This window comes from Aulonocara stuartgranti (assembly GCF_965226115.1).
Source record: "Aulonocara stuartgranti genome assembly, chromosome: 7".
Taxonomy (NCBI): domain Eukaryota; kingdom Metazoa; phylum Chordata; class Actinopteri; order Cichliformes; family Cichlidae; genus Aulonocara; species Aulonocara stuartgranti.
The window spans coordinates 38,751,323-38,768,467 of record NC_138945.1 but is presented as its reverse complement, the minus strand read 5'-3'; the positions used below and the strand labels follow the sequence as shown (position 1 = coordinate 38,768,467).

Genomic DNA, 17,145 nt, shown 5'->3' with positions numbered 1-17,145 from the left:
TTCTGCCCAACGAGTCAGAGAAACCAGGCTATACTGATATCAGTCAGATATCTGTATATTCTTACTGATATCGTAACAGGAGACTGACAAAGACTCGAAAAGTGCAAATTTCCACATTTTTGTGGAACAAGTGGAGACTTATATAACAATAAAAAAGGTTCATCACTAATTTCTGCCTCCACCCAACAGTCTAGAGAGAACAGCATCCCTACCTGGATAATCTAAACAACTCAACAGTCTTCAAACTGAAAAGCTGCAGTTCCTCTAATGTCCATACTACCAAGTTAAAAAGTCTAATTTTACAGCAGAAGAAAAGTCTGCTTGGATTCACCCCAGCCAGTTGGAGTCCCTGAGCTGGACCATGTTTGTGCTTTTCGAGATTTTTAATGGAATAAATGTGGTTAGTTGACCACATGGTTAATTTTCCTATCAGTCCATCCATTAATTAGCAGATATCTGTTTTTGTATATTGCACATTTACAATAAGCACTAGCTGGTAACTTAGACCTCCATCCAAATATGGTCACTTCTGGCTCCAGAAAACAAATAATTTGTGGATGATGTCACAGTGCATATGTCCATCTTTTATGTTCAGTCTATGGGAATATTTCTTTGATTTAAAAGAAAGTCATGAAAGCATGGTGTTTTATGAATTTATGAAGACTATAATTACCTATCATTATTCATCGTGGATGGATGTTTGTGAATCAACTGAATGAAGCAGGCTTTCCTGCTTCATTTTTTCTGAATATGCAGAATTTGCATCTGTTGTGTTAAAAAGCCAAACTGAGCATTTCCTCATCAGTGAAACCCGCAACCCCCTTATATATATATATATATATATATATATATATATATATGTTTCATATGTATAAATATGTAAGAAAGCACAGTTTTTTTTGTATTTTTGCTTTTATAATTGTACCCTTTTTCTTTTTTTTTTTTCCTATTTTCCATTATAAAGCAGTTTGTTCCCTGCATTATACTGCAGGGAACAAACTTAATATTTATTTCTTCAGCTACTTGATCCAGACGTCAAAATAAAGAAGTTTCTTTACTTTTAAACCTGTGTGGAAGTCTTTCACTCAGAGACTGGCTGGTTTTCGGAGTTGCAGCTACAGGCAGCTGAAATGAGGACATTCCTGGTAGACAGCCTGGGTGGAATTTGAATAGTACAGAGGAACCGCCTGAAGCTGATTGGTCGAGTGCGACATATTTCCAGAGCTCCTGCTTGTCACTCAGCAGATCCCAGGCGGCTGATTGGCTCCCGCAGAAGTGGGCGGGCGCTGTTTCTAGGCTATATATACATTCTGGTTTTAGGGCATCTGCAAATGATTGCTGGCTTTCAGAGGGAGGCGGATCTTTGTGTCCAATGTGTCTCCACAGAGCTCACTTGAACCTTTCTCCTGGAACCAAACGAGCCCCGCTGAGATAGCTGAGAGCCGCTTTCTCTCTCCCGGAGAGGAGCTGGAGGCTGACCGGGGGAACGGAGCAATGATCAGCACCATGGAGTGCGCCGTGGACGCGCAGAGCCTGATCTCCATTTCCTTAATGAAGATCCACAACTCCAGGACGCAGAGAGGAGGAATCAAGCTGCACAAAAACCTGCTGGTCTCCTACGTGCTGAGGAACGCCAGGCAGGTCTACATCAAAGAGAAGTACGCGGAGATCTACAGGATGCAGCAGTACGAGGAGGTGATGACTGTCTGCAATGAGATCCAGGAGCTCAACCCGCTGGATCTGGAGGCGGAGGACGCGGAGAACGAGGAGCAGGCGCGGACTGCTTGCTGCGCAGAGGAGGCGAGCGCGTGCGGCTCTCCGTGCCACAGAGGCGCGGCGCATTGCCGGGCGGCGGGTACTGTGGCCGGCTGCTCCCTGTTGGAGGACGGCTGCAAAGAGCCGGAGCCCTCCTATTACCGCAGCTGCTGCATGGAGGCGCCCCCCGCGCCGCTCTGCGAGCAGTGTCCCGCAAACAGCAGCGCGCACTGCAACAAGACCACGGTGTTGGACCTGGACACGCATGTGGTGACCACGGTGGAGAACGGCTACCTCCACCAGGACTGCTGCTGCGACGCGCTCCAGTGCGGCCAGAGCGCGCAGTCCCCAGCCAAGAAGCGGAAGGTGGAGTTCGGCTGCTGCGCGTCGGACGCGGAGGAAGCGCCGGACTTCACGGCGGCTCGCAAACGGGCCAAACGCGAGGACTGCTCCTACTCTGCCCCGGACTATACAGACACTTCCAACATCTCCAATCTGATCTCCATCTTCGGCTCGGGGTTTTCGGGGCTGCTGAGCAGGCAGGCGGACTTGGAGCAGATCTGTAGCAAGCAAGCCCTAGCCAGCCTCGGAGCGTGGACCCGAGCCATCGTCGCGTTTTGAATGGAACACTTTTTGTTTTGGGGAGGGGAGAGCGGGCTCAGCTGGAGCGGGACTGTGTGATGCGTCCAGCTCCTGTGTGGGTGATGAGAGGGTGGGGGGGTCAGTTTGCTTCAAACTTTAAACGTTCTGAGGTCCCAGAAAGTTTACAGAATCGCAACATTCTAGCAGAAAGTGAGAGAAACTCTGCAGAAATGTGGACGCTTTTGCACCTTCAGTAACATGGCATGGTCACAGGAGAGGGAAACTTATCATGAGACACAAGTGGTAAACAGGGGGTCAGTTTTAGCGCTTGTATTCACAGCAATGCTGCTAACTACAGCTGTCACTTTTCCCTAACAGTTTTGCAAATTTAGCCTCTTATTTTGTGGAAACTAGGTTACAGAAATTTGGGCCCTTATGGGGACATTTAGGGGTCAGCTTGTACTCCCCTTTCTTCAGAATTGGGCAAAGAAAGTTTCCAGTTTTAAGTTTGTGTGTTCCAGCTCCCCCTTCCTGCCCGCCTTTTCCAGTGTCAGCCATAATAAAATCCCATGTGCTAAATAAATCAACAACTCCAACTGAATTGTACCTCAAAGCACACTTGTGTCTTACAAATCAATAGCAATGCTTCTAATTGGAGGAAATGGAGGCATTCCAGCTGAGCCCACTCTCCCCTTACAGTGTCTAAATCGACTTTATTTTTGCAAGGAAAAAAAGAAAAAGAAGAAAAGCTATTTATTAAATGAGCAATTTAATGATAATAGTTCTTTGACAGGGAGAGGCGGGAGAGTTGTTGGTGTCATGTGCAGGCTTTTCATAAAATCTGACAGAAATGGATCCTTTGCCTTAAATCCAATGCACACTACTGCTAGCTATTGTCATAAACAGAAAGTCCATTATTGGAAGTGACTGAATGTGTCTGCCGTCCTCTCCCGTCCTGAAACTCTCAAACTGATCTTGCACACTCCCAACAGCTTTGTCGTCCTGTGAAGCACCACGTTCGAGAACTCACTCCCCAGAAAACACTCTTGAAGGTACACGGACTCTGAAGCAGCTCATATCGCTTGATGGAGTGCCAACACTTTATTCCACGTGGTCGTCTCTGCACCTCCGCTCCCACCTCCCTTCCAGCGTGTGGTAGTAAACAGTCCGGCTCATTTCTGACAGTCTGACATTGTTTTCTTAATCATGGTTGTTGCTCAAAGCCTTTCACAGCAATTCATGATTCCAGCTTTGGTTTTGTGAGTTTCACTTTGTACAAAAATACACAAAAAGTACATAAATAAAAGAGAATGATTGATTTTTAGTCCTTTTGTTTTAAAAAGGCAAGCTCATGTTTTTAGCCATAACCTGAGAATCCATGCGTTAGCTTTATGAGCACTATGTGTACCAAAATAAAGAGAGTATTCAGCCATTCTCTACATATTTTGTTGTTATTCTTGTATTTTTGTGCTTAATAAATTGTATATCACCGGGTAAAACTGTTCAAGAAAATATTTGTTAAAATTTATAATCTTAATAAAAAATGAAAACCTTAAAGCTTGTGTTTGACTGCCACATGAGGTGCTGGGATGCAACCTGATAATCATGCACACACACAGACTCACACTAAATTATTAATGACACACTTTGATGCACAGGCGTTAAAGTTGCGCTGAGCTGAAAGCCGCTGTTTGCCATCAGAGGGGCTTTCCAGCACCGAAAGGGTAAATTTTAACATCAAGCCATGATCTGTTCTCAGACCTAACCAACAGGTTTAGTCATCGACACTCAACCAAACTGCCGCTGAGCACAAGAGCAAAATAGTCTGTCAAAAAACACAACGGCTGAGGATTGATTTTCGTTTCGCATGGGGGACTCTGAGCTCGGTTTTACCAGGTGAAAGTCCTGGGTTTGACCCCTTTTATTCGCCGTGTTCCTCTCTGTGCTGCTCTCGCCACTGCCTGAGCCACTCTTCAGTACTTTTCCGGTGTTTTCCCCCCACCTCCTGAATTGCAAACCGATGACATCACAGCAGCGTGTTTGGTCAGTTGCAACAACACTTCCTGGAGCAACATTACAGTGTTGTAGGAACAACAACAACACAGCAACAGCTACCAGTGTGCTGGTCTGAGGCTACAGTTATGTGTGTTACTGGGTCACATTCAAAGGTCTGTCAGTTATTCAAATCTGGATTTATATACACTCACAGCTAATCACACTTTTGCTGGACAGGGGCGTGAATGACTGGTAGAAAAAGTACAGAGTGACGTTAAGTTCCATTAAAATGACTTCTGTTAGGGTTAAAATAATCCTGATGATTGTTATTTCACTATCAACTCAGTATCCCTTGGTTGTTGTTAGTATTGATAATTGTTTGAATTAGTGAAGTTAGGGAGTGCAATCATATCTTTGGCTCCTGATGAGGTTGGGGGCGTGCTTCAACCACTGGGCGATAAAGCCAGGTTAGCTGTTTCCCTCACAGAGAGGCATAAGATAACATACAAGACAAGAAATACTTTATATCAGTTGAAATAAAAATGATGATCATTATTTTTGTCATCAAATCTGGCCTCTGAATTTTTCTAATCTTGTGTGGTTGCCATTGCCGACAAAGCTGGGCTGAAGACACAAGAGTACAATCGTGACGGTTTATAGTGCCATTTTAATGATATAACACTACAAAAGGTCAGAGATGCACAGATTAGAGACTTCATCTATTCCTACACCAGTGCTGATGTGGAGGTTTTGTCCTAGAGTAGAGGCTGATTGTTCAGGAGAATGCTGAAACAACTAGTTGTGACATCAGCGCTTGAATAAATGGTACAACAGCACTATGGCGACCAATGTGACAAACAAACATTACAGAGCCATAAAGAGGCGTCCACACAGGATGAGGCTGTGGGTCAGAAAGTTAGTGGGTTGATCTCCAATTCCTCAAGTTGGTCAAGATACCGAACCCCGAGTTTCCCCCATTGCATCCCTCTGGTTGTAAGAAATCATTTTGAGTGGTCAAATAGAAAAGTGCTGCATAAATACCAGTCTGGCAAAACAGCAAGCAGAGACCATGAACTACCAAATAATAGGAGAAATATGAAAACCATTCAAAAGTAGAAGAATTCAGATTTAAAGTTTTCTCAGCTTAAGCTACATACACACCACAAGCGATTCACAGCAACGTGACGACCACAACATGGCCAGTGAAAGCTAATCACTTTATATATGGTACTGGCTTTTAAATAAAAAGATCCAAATAAAATAGTAGTAATAATAACAATAAAACAAATGAGTGAGTACCTTTAAACAAAGCACGGCCATTGTCTTGCACTGATTCTTTATGCAGAGTTAAGCTAGGTTAGGCTAAAATAAGCTAAGCTAACTACCTGCTGGCTATACATAGACTAATAAGTTATAACAAGAGATTATAAATCCCAGAAAAAAATATCTAGTCTTATTTATTATCTCTCAAAAAATGACAGGCTAATAATTTAAAATATAGCTTTTAAATGGATTAAACAGATGATTAGAGATTAGAAAACTAGATATAGCATTACTTACTGAACTCTATAAGTGTTATTTGGTGTATTTTAAAAAAAGCTAAGCTAGATTTTACTCTGCGTTTCTGGTAAACTGAGCTTTTTGGCAATTTAATAGCAACCTAACTCCTTATAAAATTCATGACTGATTTAGGTTAGAATTATTTTTAACACGATTTAAGTCAATTTCATCTCCGAGTGTTAACAATATAAAATACTCTGTTTTTCTTCTTTATGACCATATATCAATCTTAATCGATGAAGCTAATATATTATATGTATTCTTTTCATTAGATTAAATAGTATTAAATCCACTAAACATAATATAACAACTAAGAACAGTAAAATTCAGGCTTTTGGAGGCGGTTGTACATACAGTATGTATTGGCCATTGCAAAGGCACAACACTGTTTTCTTAGATTATAATACATTTCTTCATTTTTCTCCAATTTGTCATCAGTAATGAATCATCAGACACTCTGTGAGCTAAACGGCTATCTATTTTGCCTCCTGCTCCCATGATGCACTGCTTCTACCATATGCGACATAGCTCACACTTCACATCTCAGCCTGCAAATTCCTCCTCCAGAAAAAAAACAACAACTTTGAGCCCTGTTATCTCTGCTCTGTGCCACTTGGTGGTGTTCTTTAAAATCAATGAATGAAGATATCAGCCGGGCTGTGTATGCAGAGCAGAGCCACCTCGGGCTGACCCTCCCTCCATCACTCAGACCTCAACACCCTCCTCCTCCTCCTCCTCTTTTTCCACCTCCTCCTCTTCCCGGCTGGCTCGTATTTTGGGGTTTTTTACATCAGAGTGAGGCATCGCTCTTCCCCAGCACATCACATCCATCGCTTACTGCTGCTGCTCCTCCAGCTCTGCAGGCTTTTTCCAGCCGCCGCTACCCATAATAACTTGCAGTAGGTAGGCTGTAATTGAAGTGATGAGGCAATGTGGATAATGCATTGTGTAATTATGCGGAAATTGGAAGCAGGGGGATTTATTTACAGAAAATGTCTGCCTACTGCTCTGAACCACGATTCAAAACACAATAAAAAACACGAAGCGATACCAGAAATGTCTCATGGCTCAGACCTCTCACTGCTGTGTAGATGGTGCTTTTGTTTTCTGGTGTATGCACAGCTCCTCCATCTGGAGTGGGAAAGACTGACACCCATGCACACACACACTAATGCACACACATACACACAAGCAAAGTCAAATGTTTAAATAAAGTTATTTCATGCATTTTGGTTTTATCTGCTAATATTATTCAGTAGTAAGACATTTAGCACTCTTAAAGAATCTGATTATGAAGCAAATTAAACAGCTATCCAGATCAAATCAGGACGTATGCACAATAAAAAAATAGCAAATATTTCACTAATCTCACAATTTTTCTGGTCACCTGGTTCTCCGGAAAGGACAATACCAGGTGTCAGGGGGTGATGTGGGGTTGTTGTTGTTGTTATGTGGGGGTGCTGGAGAAAGAACAACAACAAGAAGGGGGATGAGAAGGAGGAGGAGGGGGAAGATAACAGAGGCAGCACTGAGGGGGGAGGGAGGCTTTGTCAGGAGAAGGGGTTTGATGTGTTGGGGGGTTTGCAGGGGGGGGGGGCACATGTGACAGCAGAAGGGGTGAAAGAGGGGGGAGGAGGTGGACTGTAGGGAATAGGTGTGCTGGAAGGAGGGGGCAGCAGTGACCACACAGGTCAGACAGGTTGTGTGATGGGAGGGGGAAGGGAGGTCAGGGAGGGTTTTTGTCACCAGGATCTGATGCAGACCAGGATCTGGATCAGGATCAGACAAAGTGAGCTGAACTCTAATCGGTTTCTGCTCTGACTATTATGGCTTTGGTAAATTTAGGATTTATTCCCATTTTATAGCACTGATTCACAACAGCAGCCATCATGGAGCACATTTACAGCAGTTTTCCAGAGCAGGTTTGCTCATTTCAGTTTAGTTTTTGTTGTTTGAAGTTTGGTCTTAGTCTTTTTTCATTATTAATGGCACATGCTTGATGCAATATTTTGGAGAAATAAGTGATGAAATAAGTACAACTAACTTTTCAAAATCAGTTCACTCGAGGTCTCGTAGACATCGAAGTCTAACTAAACGCATCTGTTAAAGCCTCATCAGGCAAGCTGTGATGACAGATTTCACTGAACTGACAAATGCTAAAACTAAGAACTTTTTCTCTATATTTTATTTTATTTTAGTTTCCCAAAGTTCATGGAATTTTTTTAGTCAGTTTTAATTTTTATTTTAACTGAATATAAAATACTTTCCGCTACTAGTTTTAGTTAACTTTAATAACCCTGTGTATCACCATTTCTATGTAAAAAGATTGGTGCAAACATTTACGTCTCCTCCACTGGATGTGTTCTTGGGGTTTGGCACTTGCTTCACCCCATGAAAGCACCATCTCATTTTACTCTGACATCATTGTCCTCATTCAGGTTATCTTAAACCTCTTCTTAAAGCTTTCCAACAGCAGTCCGTCTAAAGGCAGCTTTTGGAGCTCTTTCACTGGGAATCCTTAAAATGAATCTGAGCAACCTTAGCCATGTTATCTTAATTTCGAGTTGCAGCTTTTCATCTTCCAAAGGTTGTTGCCAGAGATCTCTTTTTTTTTTTTTAGCTTGTAGAGCCTTCTAAGACAGCTGTAGAAGGCAGTTTTGATCAAACAGTTTGACTTGTATGGTAGTCTTGGCGCAATGGTGCCGTTTCAGAGCTAGAGCATATTGTTTTGACTTCCAGATGTTATAGAGCCACACCTCTGGCTTTGTTAAGTCTTGGCTTGATGTTTTCCTGACTGCTAGTCAGGTCAAGTCGAGTTCTTCAGCATTCCTCTGAATCACTGAGTGGGTTGGCATGTAGATGAACATCACTTTGGCCATCTTTTGGCTGATATATACTGTACACCAGCTTCCTTAGTCTGACAGGTGAGTTTTTCTTGATGACTGCTAGACTGTCTGTGCAGAACTCTTGAAGCTACAAACCCAACAAGAAGTCTGCCACTTTCAAGTCTTATAAAAACTCTCCTTTCAGATTTAACGGGATCGACTTCAATGTTCAGTCATTTTTATCTAGACCTTGGCGATTCTAAATTGTGAAACTTTTGTTCAAGGATATGGAACTGGTGCCATGGCAACATTTAAAGTTTCACCAACAGCAGTTTTGAATTTTATTTTTTATACCTCAATTGTACGTTGTCCAGTCTACCCCAGATTTGCCTTTCTGCATAAGTAGCCAGTCCCAGAAGCATCTAAATGCCAATCTTGCATTTGCATTGTTGGTTTATATATGTATATAAATGCAACAAATAATGGTCCAGAGTAGTCACCATTATTATTTTAAGTTTTTACATACGTTAGCAATCTTAATAATTGTCACTTTCATTATACAAATCAGATATTTTTGTGTCTTTTCATAGAAAGTTGTGCCTTTCATAGTTCCTACACCTGGGTTAGAAGAAAACCTGATTACAACGAGGAGGGAGGGGGGAAAGAGAAAAAAGACCCTTTTAAAAGGAAGGAACCTCCAGCAGGTCCAGGCTCAGGGAGGTCGGCCATCTGCCGCCACTGGTTGGGGGTGGTGAGGGGAGAGCAAAGAGAGCAAAGAAGAGAACAGACACACAACAGACAATAAAACACTGGGTAAACTGGTGGAGGACCAGTAACAACAGATCAGGAACCAGCTGGAGACACATGCAGAAAACAAAGGTAAGAGGGGAAAAAGATGCAAGCTTAAAAAGGTATAAATCCACAGAGAGTGAAGGATCATAGATAATCATCACCTTGGGTTTGTAGCAGCATAAAAGGAAAAGGTAAAAGACTGGACCAGTATGATGTAGCAGTCCTATTTCACAAGCACTTTATAGATGAAGCATAACACAATAACTATAAACTTTATCCAAAAAACACTTCCAAGCTGGTTTCACAGAAGAGTAGTCTGACAACTAAAGGCTATGCCTCCCATTCTGCTTTTAAAAGCTCTATGAAGCACAAGTAAACCTGCAGTCTAAGAGCACGGGGATAAAATGTTTTGGACACGAGGCTTGACTTTGCATCCAACCAGAAGGATTCTAAATTCAATTCTGGATTTAACAGGGAGCGAATGAAGGAGCTTTCATTCTTGTTCCTGTTAGTGCTCACAGTGCAGCATTCTGAATCAACTGAAGGCTTTTTCAATTCGTTTTTAGAACGACCTGTTAATAAAGGATTAAAGTAGTCCAGCCAAAAACTAACAAATGCATGAATTTGTTTTTTAGCACCACTCTGAGACATCTTGTTTCTAATGTTAGGCATTTTATCGATATTGTGCAGATGAATGAAAGCCGGCTTACTGATCTAACTATAATATGTCAAACCTGTTTATTTGTTTGTCAGCAAACTCCTCCTACAGCATCAGGAATTGAGCAATCTGCCTTGGTACAGTAGCATTGCTACTGTAGCATGTTGTAGCATGTTATAGGATTTATGCACCTATAAAACCTTTTGAATGCACTGTTTCATTTTGATTTCACAGTAGTAGCATCTAAAGCATGTGTTGAGTCACCATGTTTCTAAATACAGGAACCTCAATTTTGTCTAACATTAGGAGTAGAAAACTTAATGTCATTGGCCTTTGTGTCTCATATAACATCTGTAGTTAACTAAATTATTTGAGTCTGGGTATCATCTGAAAAGCAATGAAAATCTATGTTTTCTGATAATATTGCCAAAGGGAAGCATACCTAACATAAAAATTATAGGTCCCGGTACAAAACCCTGCAGAACTCCATGACTAACTTATATGTTTGAGGATATTTGCTTATTTACATGAATCAACTGGAATATATTGGATAATAATGGCTTAAACCAGCCTAATGTGTTTAATAAAGAGTTGTGATTTATTTGTTAAGGTTTGGGGATGTTTTCTGAGACTTTTGTCTCCACTCAAATATAGGAGGTGAATGGGTGTCATCACAGTGGGGTTTTTTCAGGGGACTTTTTAAAAAAGAAGTAAATAAAATAACTTTTCTGTCATCAAAATAATCAATGGCCAGTTAAATATTTATATTAAAAAAGCAAACAGAGCGATACCCTCTTACCTACATATTGAGAAATTAAAAATAAATAAATCAACCATGTCTGTATTTACATACAGACCACCCCTGTATTTACATACCAGGGTGGACCACTTTGTTTTGCATTCACTGTAAGACAACTGGACCCCGCCCTCATTATCATAAATTAGAATGAAAAAGCAGACCACACCTCCTGTGCATACTTAATGATGCATATTGATGAGAGAGTCACATTTTGACATTAAAACAAAAACAAACAGGTCACGTCCTCGTTTCAGTGTCAGATAGTCTGCTGGATGTTATTCTACACTAAAAACCAGGTTGTGACATCATTTAAAAATGACAGTTTTATCCAATCAAAACTTTATAAAGACACAGTTATGGTAAAGTGGTTTAAAAGCTACTTGATGTTACATAAAGTACCCATAACAGAAATAAGAAAAAAAATAAATAAAGTATATATAAAAATAAAGGACATGTACATAACATTAGATGTAAATAAGCAAAATACATTAAAAATGACACAAAAATGCATACATTTACAAAAAGATTACAGAAATTGCTGGTATAAATGACAAAATAATTGAAACTAAAAAAATTAAGGTTTATTTCCTGTTTGCAAGAGCGAAATCTCAGAAGTGGAATTAACAGTTGATTTATTAATGCACTTATGTGCAGAAATACGCATCTTGCGCTTTATTTTGTTGTTTTGATTCTCTGCATTATTGTGAAGCCCTTTGGTGTGCCTTTGGCTTTTTCAATATGCTATATAAATAAAACTGTATTGTATTGTATTGATTTGTATTATATGGATAAAAAAAGTAAGTAACAAATCATTAAATATGACATACATACTAGAAATGAGTATAACCCACAAATGTTATTAGAATACATGTATTATTAAAATGTCATCACACCAACATTATTAGCTCATCGACACATTTCTGACACATAGAATTAATTAATTTATGTCCCCAAGTGGAAGAATAAAGTTACTGTCCATTAAAATTCTGATTTTTTTCTAAATTATTACAAACTAGAAAGCTGAATAAAAGCGAAATATTTCACTTTGCAGTGCAGTGGAATTAGAGAGACGATTCAAACTGGAAGACAAAGGCTTTAAAATTAAGAACAATAGGTTACTTGAATATTTGGTTTCTTTCCACTGCCACTCTACCCCAACTTAAGTCTGCAGCTGCATCCCATTTCAGAAACTGCCTCCATGCTCGACCACATTTCAAGCCCAAACATGTCAGAACGGGTCGATGCAGCTGTCCCATTCCAAACATTCCTCCTAATGAGGCCATGAAATCCAGCCTTTCTTTGCTTCACATTTCTGCTCCAAAAGAATTCACCAAGCTGCACTTAAACTTCTGAACGATCAATTGAGACAGTGGTTCATAAAGCTCTCCATGTTTCCAGGTAAAATAATTCTGATGCTTCACCTAAAGACGACAGAAAATAGGCAAACATCTCTCTGGATTCATGAAATTTCTCTGTCTCTACATGTGTGAGTGTAAAACAACAGTAAGAGTATCAGTTTGTTCACAAACCCACGAGCAGAGAACAGAAGGTTGGTTTAACAGACCACATGCGGTGTTGAGCAACGTGTTCAGGCTGCTAACAGGAACAAACAGGGGAGTGTATGCCTGGCTTTTCTTTTCTTTCTTTCTTTTTTTTTTTAAAAAATGGTGGCTTTTTCTGTGGAGCAGTTCATGTTTCAGTACAAAAGTCAGGCAGCTCAGTATTATTGCTATAAATCATTTTCAGTAAGGGCCATACTTTCTATGTCTGCCCCACTGGGAGAGGGCCAGGCACAGAGTTTATTAACATGCTTAAAACTCTGGGTTATACTGGCACGTATGACCTTTTTCACATAGACTGTATATAAAGGATGGTCAAAGCGACTGCATCATCAGCAGAGTCCAAAGTTGTTTCTGTAGAAGGCTGTAAAAATGGTTATTTCTCCTGTAAAGTTGGACTTTTTAATAAAATGTCAAAGGCCTCAGTCAGGAGAGGGCCCCAGTTTGTCACTTATGGGTGAGATTCTTGAGCTCTGAATCTTCACTGGGGTTTCCTGAATCACTCTTTATCTGTCGATTTTACATGTCGAAAGGAGCCAGTTGAGGTGGTTAGGATGCCTCCAGAGGTTTTCTGGGCACACCTAACTGAGATAGACCCTGAACCCAGTGGAGAGATTATATATCTCATCTCTGTCTGGAAATCCGTTGGGATCCTCCAGCAGAAATTGGAAAGTGTGGCTGGGGAGAAGGACATCTGGAACATCTTGCGTAGCTGGCTGCTACCACAACCCAACTTCGGATAAGTGGAAGACAATGTATGAATGCAATATAATACCTTTTTAATTTTCTGCTTGCACATATTTCTAAAGTCTTGAAGTTACAACTCAAAAGCTATATGAGAAGTTTAATTTAATATAATGCAGGAACCATCATGTAGTTTTACTGTAAAGTACAGGATGTAACGCATAAAATCCTACAAATCACAAATTACATTTCAGGTCATGTGACCAGCTTTATAGAGACTGTGGAGCATTTTCAAAAGTTTTTATCGTCATTTAGTTTTCATAGTTTGATCAATGGCCACTATGTTAGGTACACCTATTCGACTGATTGTTAGTGCAAATATCTAATCATCCAATCACATGACAGTAACCTAGGTTTATAGACATGGTGACGATGACCTGTTGAAGTTCAAACTGAGCATCCGAAAGGTGATTGAAGTGACGTTGAACATGGCACGGTTGTTGGTGCCAGACAGGCTGGTCTGAGTATTTCACAAAGTGCTGACCTGCTGAGATTTGCCCACATAAACATCTCTCGGGTTTATAGAGAACACTTCAGAAAGGAGAAAATATCCAGTTAGCAGCAGGTCTGAGTGAAAATGCCTTGCTGGTGTGTGAGGTCAGAGGAGAAAGGCTAGACTGCTTTAAGTTGATAAGAAGGCAGCAATAACTTAGATAACTTAGATAGATTGACTCACTCTGTGTTAATAGACCTCTCTGCATTGAATCATATCTGTTATTACCCTCCGTCTCTCTTCCACAGCATGTCTTTTATCCTGTCTTCCTTCTCTCACCCCAACCGGTCGCAGCAGATGCCGCCCCTCCCTGGGCCTGGTTCTACCGGAGGTTTCTTCCTGTTAAAAGGGAGTTTTTCCTTCCCACTGTCGCCAAAGTGCTTGCTCATAGGGGGTCATATGATTGTTGGGTCTTTCTCTGTATCTATGAAGCGCCTTGAGGCGACTTTTGTTGTGATTTGGCGCTATATAAATAAAATTGAATTGAATTGAATAACCAGTCATGACAACTAAGGCATGCAGAAGACCATCTCTCAATGTGCAATATGTCAAACCTTGTTCTGGCAGCAGAGGACCACACTGGTCCTTTAAAAACAGAAAACTGAGTCTATGATTCACAGAGGCTCACAAAACACTGGACAACAAAAGACTGAAAAAATGTTGTCTGGTCTGATGAGTAATGGTGTGGCATACTTTGGACTCCTCACTAATGACTGAGCATCATTGAAACCCTGCAGTCTGCCTGAGTATTGTTGCTGACCATGTCCATGACCACAGCGTACCATCTTCTGAAGCCTGACGAACCTAATAAAGTGTCAAGTGAACACTGATTTCTTCTCAAATCTTCAGTGTCCCACACAAACATCACTCTTTACCACACATTTATTTTTGGGGCTTTAGTTCTTAGCCCCACCAGGGAGGGACAAAATTTACTGAGAACCTGAAGAGACAGATGAAAGGGCAGATTTTCAAATACGAGTCTAATAAAGAAGAGCAAATAAAAACCAAACCAGGTTGTTGTTGTTGTTGTTGTTGTACAACGGACTGTTTTTTTCTGAGAATGTAGGAAAACTTGGCACATTTCTTCCACCTCTTCACGTCATCCCAGGCCAGCTCGACGATGTTGCATCAGTTGCAGATGTTCTCCAAAAGTTCCGGGAACATTCAGCCCCTTTGTTGACTGTGTTTACACTCTGATCAGAGGCCTGTACTACGTAGCAAGATACTTCTATGTAGTGATCAACACATATAAAAATAACCCTCACACCTCAGACTGCAGATACTTGAGAGTCTAAAGACAGAGGAATGCCCAAAGTCTTACTTCAATTGGAAATATACCCCTGCTGTATGCAGAGGTCGTAACGCTGGGGAGAAATCTGAGAAATGTTCAGAACTATAATCTCAAAAAGTCCTGAACCTTTCTCTAGCACCTAAAGTTCTCAAACTAAGTCAACACAAAGACCTGGGACTCGTGAGTTAGAGGGAGTTTATGACTGTGAGTCAGGGAGCAGGGCTCGTCATACTACACTGACTCATGTGTGGAGCTTTTAGCTTACGGCAGTTGAACAAATGTGAAAGGAGAGCTGCTTTTCTGGTTGAACAGCATTTAGTCTGAAGCCGCTGCTTCGCCTTTAGACTTGTTTTACTCTCAGCTCTGCAGTCCTGGAAGTCAGGGGATTTCCAGGACTTTGCTTTTTTTCCCACTTTTCTCAAATAAAGGACCTTCACAGTTGTCAGAGCTCTCTTTTACTCCTGATAGCCACATCTGAAAACTAAAAATCTTCGCCTGCATGAAGGAGCAGTGTAAAGTAGACCGACTCATGCAATATTCAACACTTTCCCCCCTCGTTTCAGAATCCATCTGCCTCACTGCTCAGTTCATCTGTGGGTCACAAGCAGGACGTGTAAAACTCACACAGGAACCGCTCGCACCAGCAGACCGCGCCTTCGGTCACGTGAACGAGCGATTTAAGAGAATTTGTGACCTCTCACTCCTCCTGCTTTATGACTCGCACTGTACGAGAAGTCAATATCTGAGTCAGCGAGACTCGGCCTCTCTCCGCAGAGGGGAGAAACACTCGTTTGATTCAAATGTCTCGGAACAGAAAATAATCAAATGTAAAAGTACCACGGTGACTGATAACAGCCAAAACAAAGAATAAAAAGAGGTGTAAAATAACTACAAAAAAAAGTCCACAAAGATGTAAAATGTTCAAAAGCAGAGACATCAAAGAAGTGAAAGGACATGTAAAAAAAACTAAACCAAGACTAAAATTCACGAAAATGACTACAGAGAGATGTTAAATGACAACGCAGATGAGGAGTAAAACAATTCAGAGATACAAAAGAAAAAGAGCCAGAAGACAACCACGAAGAAAAAGAAAATAGCCAAAAAAAATAGCCTTGGATGACTGAGGAGTGATGCGAAATAATCCACAAAGACAGCTGCAAAATGAGGGAAAACAACTGCAAAAGACAAAGAAAGTCTGAAAAGAGACAATAAACAAAAAACAACTATCAGAAATTAACTACAGTTTTTTAAAAAATTGAAGCGAGAAGGATAAAACAACCAGAAAGAAACAGAAAACTACAAAAATAAAACTACAAAATGACAAACACAGAGATGCAAAGAATGACTGACATGACATAAAGCTAAAAATACTGCAAAGACACATAAAAACCACTGGGAAGGAAAACAAGCACAGGCATAAAACAACTAAAATAAGATATGAAATGACATAAGAGAAAAAAATGATCTCAGTGAGATTTAAAATTACAAAAAAAGACATCGAACCACAAAAACACAGATGACAAACAGCTGGAGAAAAACATAAATGAACCAGAAGCAGACATAAAGAATCCACAGAGAGAAGTCAAATCACTGAGATGAGGTTTAAGAAGAATCTCAGAGACATAAAATAGCTGGAAATGAAAGAGACAATAATAAATCACTGCACAGAGAAGACAAAATGACTCTAAAGAGATATTAAATGACACTGAAGATGCTGAAATCACCACAAAAATGTAAGATAAACAATTTAGACATAAAATGATGACAAAAAAGATGTAAAAACACCCCAAAATTGACATATGATGGTCATAATGAGAGGTGTAGTGTCTGTGAAGATGTGCACTCTCCTGAAGAGACACAAATAAAAACAAGCAAAGAAAGGAGTGAAGTGGAGCAATAGATGACGAGATGTTTTAAGGGAAGTAAAACGACTACAAGGAGATGCAAAATGATGCGGCAGGGATAAAAGAATTAAAAGAGATATAAAACTACCAAAACAGACATGAACAGAGATTCAAATGAAAACATCCCAATCTGAAACAGTTGTAGACACATCAAATGGAGCAAACCAACTGCAAAGACGACAAAAAAA

At 40.6% G+C, this 17,145-nt stretch overlaps 1 protein-coding gene across 1 annotated transcript; it reads left to right on the top strand.

Moving 5' to 3' along the window:
- The first annotated feature begins 1,319 nt into the window (after positions 1–1,319).
- Positions 1,320–3,894, top strand: ier5l (immediate early response 5-like). The gene has a single exon (XM_082540574.1). The coding sequence runs from the start codon at positions 1,495–1,497 to the stop codon at positions 2,374–2,376; it is 882 nt and encodes a 293-aa protein (XP_082396700.1). The 5' UTR covers positions 1,320–1,494; the 3' UTR covers positions 2,377–3,894.
- The last annotated feature ends 13,251 nt before the right edge of the window (positions 3,895–17,145 follow it).